Source organism: Lineus longissimus, chromosome 3, assembly GCF_910592395.1.
Source record: "Lineus longissimus chromosome 3, tnLinLong1.2, whole genome shotgun sequence".
NCBI classification, from domain to species: domain Eukaryota; kingdom Metazoa; phylum Nemertea; class Pilidiophora; order Heteronemertea; family Lineidae; genus Lineus; species Lineus longissimus.
In genome coordinates, this window is record NC_088310.1 from 1,063,765 (window position 1) to 1,073,404 (window position 9,640).

A 9,640-nucleotide genomic window follows, 5' to 3' on the forward strand; every position below is an offset into this window, starting at 1 on the left:
AATAGGTGTGTCAGATTCCCTGACGCCACTTGGGAGGTACCCGAGGGCACATTGTCCTTGTTCACTTATAAAGATGTGACTTCTTGGATGGTCAGATAGGGCAACAGCTGTCCAAGCAAAGGTACCTTGGTGTCCTTATTCACATAATGAGATCTGGCACAGGTGGAATGGTCAAATAGGGCAAGGTGTCTCAGGTGTCCTGGATGTGACTCTTCCTGGGAGGCATCTAACCACACGCGACACAATTCTTCCACTGTCGCTTTATAAGACATTTTCACATCCACTGACCATATCTAGTCACAATCAAGACTTGTAAATTTAGGCCAGTCAATAGAGGGACAAATGCTGAAGACGTTGGCACATCCACTGACCATATCTAGTCACAATCAAGACTTGTAAATTTAGGCCAGTCAATAGAGGGACAAATGCTGAAGACGTTGGCACATCCACTGACCATATCTAGTCACAATCAAGACTTGTAAATTTAGGCCAGTCAATAGAGGGACAAATGCTGAAGACGTTGGCACATCCAATGCTCCGTTCTCAAGTCACAATCAGTGAAATGCTGTCCATGAAATTCAAGCGTTTATTTGCTGAAGGTCTCGAGACCTCATGAAAAGGACATCAAGAGGAAAAATAACCAGGAAGTCAATGTATAAGGGAATATAATCATATTACTTCACATCAACTCGAGTTCTGATACAAGATATCTATCTACAAGGTTCCAACATTCTCCATCAATTATGCAATACACAACAAACTGGAGCAGAAATTGGAACGTTTTCTCTCCTGATAACATGATAATATGATGTGTTGAACAATCTAACGGAACTTGAGCATCCGCAGAAATATGATACATACATGTACAATGTACTTTGCAAGTCACACTACAGTAAAAATGTAATAAGGCCTCACTATAACGTCTCATCACAACAAGATGAAGAGTACGTGTCATTCATGACTTTCAATTTAGAAGTGTTTATCCCATGCTAAACAGACAAATAACTGGACCAACACGACGAATAAATTTATAATGATACATTTGAAATACTCAGCAAAATAGCCGAAGAAACAGACACAGGAATAGATAGTTTAAAACTGCTCTGCAAACATGCTACAATTGAAAGGTATTAAATGAAATATTCGAAAATGATAAAAGCTAAAAATTTGGTAAATTCATTCAAGTACTTATCCTGTTAGCAACGGTCCAATGATTTCATGGCAGTGATATTTAGGACTAGTGACATCTACGACACAGGAACGGAGACTGACTTTCATCACCACGGTGATGTCATGTCCATCACCAGAGTATTCCTACTAATACCACTAACAACACAATCTAATCTCACATATTGCAGCTAGAGAAATATGCAACATAGGTTAACTCAGATACATGAAACAGCGCTGGAGAGCGCTAATCAACTTTACACAAGGTGTGTAAGTTTCTGTTAGATTAAAAACAAACCATTTTTCATACGATATTGATAAATGTGCAAATTCATACCTTCAGTCATGTTTTACATGAAACATCTTAATCAAGCTGCATAATTCTCATTATCTAATAGGAAACAAATACAGATAAAGACACTATCCTAAAATGCTACAAATATGCAAACACACGACAATGAGTGAAACGGTTCATTTAAAAGTACATGTAAATATGAGTAAATATGTACAAAATTAAATAAACCTGTCCATTACTTACAAAGCGGATTGGTTCAGGCTGCAGGATAGACTATTGCATATTTACATACATGTAGATAGATTTGTACAGAGTCCATACATTGTATTCAATCAATGGATATTCTACTTCCTAATTATTGCATCATTGTTGAAATGATAATGTCGCTCAGACATTTCTGGCAGGATGGTCAAACAATATGACATGGTTCTTAAAGGTAAGGCGGTGATACAACTGACGATGATGCAAAGCTTGGCCACTTGATCCATCTTCTTCAGCAATTTGATGTTACAAGCATGTCACCTTCAGACAGAGAAGGGGCTCAGCCTGATCCAACATACATGGTTTCAGATGTATAACACAAACAACCAACACCACAAGTCGTGAGGCATCTATCCGCATCTGTCACTCCATTGTATCACTCGCCACTTCTTGGAAGATATTAATCAAAATCCACATCAATTGCATTGCAATACATGTCGGCAACTTCTCAAACATAGGAAAAACACGGCTTCCCTGGCAAGCTGAGGCTCAAATACCTTCTCACAGCTTTTCCTATTGAGAATTTCACCAAGCCATAACAAGTTATTTTGATCCCAGTGCGGCTCACAGCCCATTGAACCTAATTGTTCTCTATGATATTGGTCCTTAATTGTTGCTGAACCTCAACAAGTGGTGTGTTAACCAACAATCCATTAATCCAACATTTCCAACATGAGGCAGCTTTAGAAGATGAAGGGGAAGATACGGTACTTGACGCGCTCACAGTACTGATCCCAGCTTTAGAAGATGAAGGGGAAGATACGGTACTTGACGCGCTCACAGTACCGATCCCAGCTCTTGCCATACTTCTTCTGACACGAGTGTTCGTCACGGTATTCTCGGTGGATGAGTAAGATGAGGAAGTAGATCGGATACCAATACGGAATCAGGTGGGCAAAACCACACGGGAGTGACCAAGCCAGAGCCATGATAAGGTCCCCAAGGTAGTTTGGATGCCTGCAGAGTCCCCACCAGCCAGATACCAGCAATCTCTTGCCCGCCGATGTGGGCATACTCTCAAGGTCTGAAACACAAATTGTAACGTTGCATGGTCATTTCAATGTTGATGATACAAAGACGGGTTAATTTGACACAAACAAGGTCTCCAACTGCCTATAACACACACAGGAGTGAGACTCCAAGCCAAACAATTTTGTATGGAAAATATGAGTTGTTTTTGATTTGAATTCATGAATTCGCTTGTTAAAGTGACTCCCTGAGACTTACGTGTCAAAGCTGGGTTGTATGGATTCTTCCTGAACTCGTTCTTCTGAGAATTTGATCCACGGAAGATGATGTAACCAGTTACTGAAACAATTAAACAGGACATTAATTTGAGTGAGAAACTGATAATCGGGGATCAGCTGAGAGGTAACTGCACTGTGCAAGCAGACCAAATGATAATTCACAGTAAGGGAACTCACGATTGAGAAGGAAGATGACAGCCAGTCCAGGGAGAGACCAGAGGATGGTGTGTTCAACCAGGTAGCGAGTCTGCAGGCAGTAAAGGAACGGAACCCAGGCCAAATCTCCAAAGGCTAACATGTATCCAAACCCTTCTGTTGTGATGTCCATTGTAGTCAGGATTGCTTCCTGCAAAAAGATGCGACAATAGTTCTAAACTTGATTAATGTTACACAGGTCAAATATTAAAGATTGGTGGACTTTATTGTCCAGTTCAGAATATGCACAACAGGGTTATGAAGGAATATCGGCCAGTAGCTGTAAGCGATATTGTTCTCCTTTCAGATTCAAAGTACTGCGACCAACACCCACACAAGAGATCACTTGGTGACAAGCATGAATGGGATAGTCAGCTTACAGAAGAAACATCCTCCTCATCATAAGATTGGACATGCGCCTCGTGATCACGACACTTACCTCAAACCAGAGAGCATCAGCCACATAGAATGTCTGGAAGGCGACAACCATCAACAAGGGGTAACTCGGTGCTTTGTGTTCGATGCAATCCTTGGCTATGAAACACAGGTTGATCATGACCCAGCCAATCAAACCTGGTCGTAGCTCGCAGAAGAATTTCAAGTCGAGGCTTCCAATCCTTGGGTTGAGTTCATGTCCCATGAACAAGTCGTACAACACATGACCTGAAACAAACAAATCATCAAATCACTCAAGTTTTAAATTTGCTTCGACTCGAACCAAGGACATCTACACCTTAGCTACCTGGAGGTACATATGTTGACATAAAAGAGTCTTGTCCTCAAAGCTATTTAGTGAGACTGAGAATGCTTCAGAAGAGGTAGACAATGGGCATGACTGTCATGAGTGATTTGGTCGTCAGATTGATAGCTCATTTAATTAAGTTAATCAACCAATCAATTCCCGAATGCCCACACAGTGGTCATCAATATTGTTCCACTCACCAGTATTAGCCCCAGCAGCCAAGGCATGGTTTGGTGCATGTCTCGCCTTGAAGTAGAGAGCCATGGACAACACAAAGGAGAAGATGATAGCTGTGGTCATGAGGGCCAAGAACTTGTCATACACAAAGACTACAGGCACTTTGAAGTAGACTGCCACTGCAAAGGCTGCCATGCTGATCAACAGAGAAAGGAAGCCTGCAATATAAAGAAAAACATCCAATGGAAATAAGAGAAACACTTGGTTGCAGGGGAAACGTTATGCGAGGATTTAGGATGGCAGAAAATGCAATTATCTGAGCTTGGCAGGTTGGTTGAGACCGACTGTTTGTTCATTTCACTGCCGTCAGCCTTTTTGTGAAATCTGAATCCATCAATTTCCTCATGGTGTCATTTAGGCTCATCTCATCATAGGGTCACATTTCTCACACTATCAGTTACTGCAAAATGAACCTACCATTGCATCTGTAGCTCAATTTCTTCCCGGACCTGAGAAGCTGTCCTTCTACAACTTGTCCAAAAGGCAGCACTGCTAACACTGCTTGGAAGGCAAACCACCCCAGGAACACCAGTGTTGCCTTCAAGTCGAAGAAATCACTCCACTTGCCTGAACATGGAGGAAGTTTGGTCAGTGTGCACGAGTTCTGAAATAGGTTAGATCAAAATTGTATATCAGAAAGGATGAAAGTAAGGCATTCAAGGACAACTGCTTCAAAAGTACCCATGGTTGTCATCTTGCACACGTTAGAGAGCACGGATATAAGCAGATACCATTCCTCTGCTCTAAATAGTCATTTTTCATTTCTTCTGCCCATCATATTTTCTTATAACCAATTGAATCAGTCAATTACCATCAAAAAGGTAAGGTAAAGCAAAGACACTGGCTTCTATTCTTACCTTTGTACAAGCCATATTCACATAGTAGACGATAGTTGGCAAGAGGAGGGTCATGAAGGCCGCACCAATAGGGCCACCAAATTCAATCTCCTTAGTCTTACCAACACGTTTGTGAGTCTCCATCGGCATCTCTTCGAGTAATGGTTTCACCACCTCCTACAAACAGGACAAGGATAAAAGTAACTGCAACTTGTACCATTTTGGAAGTACATGTATATTTAAAAAGACATACACAATCGCTCACCTTGACCATGGAAGACAACTTCTCTGAGGCCTACTTTGAAGCGACCTTTTCTAATGTCTGGCACAAAGTGATCTTATTGTCAGGTTACTATTGATGGGGTGAGTGATTCTTCTTACCGGTTCTTGTTTGGCAGCTATTCTTAATGAATGTCTTGTTGGTGTGACAGCTCTTAGCTCGTGGGCAGGCTCAGCTGGTGGAGGGACGTCTGTGCCAGTGTGTCTCCGTGATTGTCTTGGGGGAGTCGGCGATGGACTCTCTGCTAGTGGTTTCTCTTGCCTAGTGGGAGTTTTATTGCCTCCACCACGACTCTTGCTCCTTGGTCGTCCACGACCTCGTGACTTTGAACGGCTTCGCCTGCCTCTTGCCGGGGATGCCTTCCTGGCCGGAGACTTGGATCGCGTTCGGAATGAAGCTTCCGACTAGAACAGAATGCCGAGGTTTAACATGAGATTCATAACAGGTCGTATTCAATATCAATCAAAGTGAACATCTCATTGAAGTAGACAGGAGTAGCTTATTACTTTCTTCTCATCGTTTAATTTTTTTGAATTTGTAGTGTGCATTATCTCCCAATTGAAAAGGCTGAATATTTTGAGCAGTGATAATAATAATGCTGGATTACGATTATGAATCATTTTTTAACAACATTACATTACATACAGCTATGTATGGATGTGCCACACTTTCACCTCCAAGTTCAATTCTATCAGCTATCACCAAATACTACAACCAAAGATTAATTGAAAAAACACATGCATTGGTTCTGATTGCATAGCAATACAAACTACCTAATTGTGTACAGTATGCACCAAGGCATTACGAGACAGATTATGCAATAAAACACCAGTCTGAATAATGGTTACATGTAGTTTGAAAAGGGCAAGAAGGGTTAGAGAGAAGCAGGTGAAGTTCTACTAACTTGTATGATAGACAATGCAAGAAGGAAAAACATACATTTTGTACTTACTTACCTATCTGACCAAGAGAAATGCTTACGAAAGATCTTACCAGCACAATTACATTTAGAGAAAGACCACTCACCAGTAAAATCAGCTGATCGAGTGTGTTCCACACATAGGCCTTGGATAAGCCTGTGAGTTGGTATGCAAACTTTGACCTGTCAGATCAGACCACTGGACATAGGCGACCCAGGTTTCTCCATTCACTACACTCCCTCTTACCTCATGTCAAGTATAATCTAACCACTTTTGTCTAGTTTGAACAATTGGGTAATATAATGCATACTTGGGGTTTCCCATTTTTAATTTATTTGACAAATGGTAATCATTGAACTGAACTGAATTCATACATAACAATGTACGGCCATGATATTTGTTTTTACATCATAGCTGACATTTTAAAACTCACCTTATCCTTTTTGATGATGATGATAATGCCTGACTGATAGTATTCAACAGTGCACTAAATTCAAGAGACTGCTCAGTTGACTTGAACCATGGTAGTTGAAACGTAGGCTGTACAAGTCCATGGATCAGTCAAGGCATGAGCCAGCACCATCTTAGCGGCCAGGAAGGGTGTGGGACCAAAGAGAAAACAGCCCGAAGAGTAAGACTGAGAGAAAGCTTTGTAAAGCATATTATAGGAACACACAATGATATCTCTCTGATGAGCTAGCCAGCAGACACAAAGTTGAAGCTTACTCGAACTTGCTTCTCCAGTAACATCCTTGTTGTACCATCCTCAAATTCTAAAGTGTACTCTTCTACATTGTCAACTACTTTGCAGGGATACCAGAGACCTTTGGAGCCACTCCAGTGAGCAAAAACGTGCTCCCCGACCCCATGTGGGAGGCTTTTGGCAGCACTGCTGGTCATGCTAGGAATCTAAACGTGGAGTTGTTCTAGGTCTAGGAGAAAGAGAAGAGTGCCAATGGTAATGAACAACATCAAGCATAACACGTTAGTTGCAGCAGAGAGAAATGGACTCCTTATTACAAGAATTCACAATTTTCATTGGTCATTCCTTTGCACAGGAATGACCCAGTCCCACTAAGCAAAGGTGGCCTAAAATCGTTATCACTGAATTCGTGTATGAGGCAAACAGCAAAACCAAACAAATAAATCCTGACACACTTCTTTTTTCTTTTTGCCCTATCATCTACTAGTAAAAAGTATAATGAAATACTGAATATAATCAATATTCCTAACTTTTCTCATTGTAAACCATTGCCATTGCCATTCATTGACTATAGTTTGTGTCATTATCTGAGACCAGTGCCAATTAGCCTCAATTTCAAGTTCAAACAGAGAGTGTCTTGTCTCAACTCAAGAAGTATGTCATTAGGATTGCATGCAAGGTTTATTAAAAGCAACGAAACAGAAATAAATCACCTAAGTTCTACATACAAGACAACATCAAAACTGTGCTCCCAAGTTAAGAGGAAGGTATTTTTTGGCTTCCAATACATTTCTTGCGTGTCAAACATTTCAAAGATGATATTGAGATGAACTTGAAGCATTTTGGTCCAGCGAATTGCCCGGATGGGAACACCAACAGACTCCAGAGTTGGTATAAACTTACTTTGGAAATAAAGCCAAAAAATATTTCTTCCAGATGACTTGAAAGAACAAAGGAGTTTAACAGTAACACCGCTGTACCGCTTTTGGCTTCGCCACTGCAGGCATGCTAAGATGATCAAAGATTCAACTTGTATCTTTCCTGGATAAAAAGTCATGGACTGATGTGAAATACATGTATCATTGTTAATGTATGTTATTGTTACAAGCATGAAGATGTTACAAATAAATTTAAAGGTGAACACCAACCCAACACCCCTCGATCTAATGTCTGTCTTCATGACTTGACTGGCGATGACAGTAATTGACACAGGCTAGTCTGAGGTGACTCCCACTCCCAAGTCATGAAGTCCCTTTCTTATAATAAGTTTTTAGTTAAGAGGCCTGGGCAACTTAATTGTTGAAAACAAAAGGGTGTTTCCAATTCCCCAGTAGTTTGTGTCATTTTTTCGCCCAACTACATAAACTATAAAGGCACCATTACGACGGCATTTGGCATTCGGACATTGTGATTGTCATGATAGAGTGATAAATTAACCCATCGGATGATAGGACGAGTTTGAAAATTGGGGCAGCCCGGCAAAAGCGACGGCAGCGCCATGTTTCTTGTTTGGATAGCGACCGGCCTTGACACAGAAACAAAGGGCACGCACTTTTAGCCCCAATATCTACCGATCTCAGCTAAAACACGCATTGAATACACTAACAAAACAATCCTGATTTCTTAAAAAATCCATAGCTTACCTAGATTTTTGAAATCGGAATAGGGTTTGCGACAAATTAGGGGTAATTTAGGGGACCAAAACGATCTTTCACAATATACAAGCCGGAGAGAACCGACGCTTGGCGGGCTGCGTTGTGATTGGCCAACGCTAATTGGTCAACGGTGATTGGACAAAATTAGATCAATCCCTTTTCTATGCAAATGATGTAAACTTTCGGTAGCTGATAGCGCTGAAGAACAAAACAAATAGCGTGTTCGATTACTAGCGCCGCGCTTACTCGAGTAAGGTCTCATTAGGATTTAGTAAAATATTTTAATTTTTTTGTATTCTATTCATGCGCGGCCAACCCTAAAAGATCATTGATTTCTTGGTCCTCACAGTATCCCAGTGGTGATTTAGCAGAACTTGGCAAAAACATGTTGCCATTGGGGATGGTGAACAGAGCTAGGAGCCAATGCGACGCTTATGAATTCGTTGTCAGTCCTTTTTTACTTTTTGAATGGAGCCTGCCGCCAGAGCTTTCGGGCTCGATTCATACTACCTACTGGGCATGCGCATCAAGGCCAAAGATCTGGTGCTTACCGAACCGCGGCGCTAGAAATCGAACGCGCTAAAAGGCCATGCGCTACAACAATGTACACACCCACTCTGTAGCACCAACACAACAGGTTTTGAACCACATTGATCTCGGTCATTCTATATTAGGAAGTGCTATTGGGTGATAAGTGACAATGGAATAATAGGAGGTTGATAATAATAGAGATGCTAATGCAGTTGAAACGCCTAACACTAACACGAACAGGTCCATTTTTTGGTAAGCCAATTAATTGTCCCCAAAATAGACCGAGGAATACAATTATCACCTCTTGCATACTAGTATTATCCAATCCATCCTGGAATACTAGAGTAAGTTGTATGCTCCTAACCTGGCACATACTGTCAATACTGAGCTTGGTCATCAGTGCCAAGTGTTGGCCTGATGTTCAGGATGCATAAGCTCGGTCATTGGTACAGAGTACTGCATGTATTGGCCTGAAGTTCAGGAGGAGGACTATTATCCAGCATTCAATGAAACAGCAAATATGAAAGAAAAAATTTTGTTATGAAAACTAGAAATGTTTTATTTCTTTCAA

General features: G+C 41.1%; 1 protein-coding gene across 3 annotated transcripts; it reads right to left on the reverse strand.

Moving 5' to 3' along the window:
* Positions 1-654: 654 nt before the first annotated feature.
* On the reverse strand, positions 655-8,631 carry LOC135485215 (delta(14)-sterol reductase TM7SF2-like). 3 transcript variants are annotated; one of them, XM_064767035.1, is made up of 10 exons: positions 8,527-8,631; positions 6,907-7,112; positions 5,362-5,664; positions 5,002-5,157; positions 4,562-4,748; positions 4,108-4,302; positions 3,605-3,828; positions 3,148-3,316; positions 2,951-3,031; positions 655-2,747 (listed from the first exon to the last, which is right to left on the reverse strand). In XM_064767035.1, the coding sequence occupies exons 2-10, from the start codon at positions 7,078-7,080 to the stop codon at positions 2,464-2,466; spliced, it is 1,773 nt and encodes a 590-aa protein (XP_064623105.1). In that variant the 5' UTR covers positions 7,081-7,112; positions 8,527-8,631; the 3' UTR covers positions 655-2,463. The 3 variants fall into 3 exon arrangements, with proteins under 3 accessions (XP_064623105.1, XP_064623108.1, XP_064623106.1); XM_064767038.1 differs by lacking the exon at positions 6,907-7,112 and adding an exon at positions 7,864-7,891 and having other exon boundaries at positions 8,527-8,622; XM_064767036.1 differs by lacking the exon at positions 6,907-7,112 and adding an exon at positions 7,864-7,924 and having other exon boundaries at positions 8,527-8,622.
* Positions 8,632-9,640: the final 1,009 nt, after the last annotated feature.

Excerpts from the sequence above, each read along its gene's own strand:
- LOC135485215 (XM_064767035.1), bottom strand. The coding sequence starts at position 7,080 with ATGACCAGCAGTGCTGCCAAAAGCCTCCCACATGGGGTCGGGGAGCAC. Across the intron at positions 3,317-3,604 it reads CTGATGCTCTCTGGTTTGAG|GAAGCAATCCTGACTACAAT; the intron begins GTAAGTGTCGTG and ends ATCTTTTTGCAG. Across the intron at positions 3,032-3,147 it reads TGTCATCTTCCTTCTCAATC|TAACTGGTTACATCATCTTC; the intron begins GTGAGTTCCCTT and ends TAATTGTTTCAG.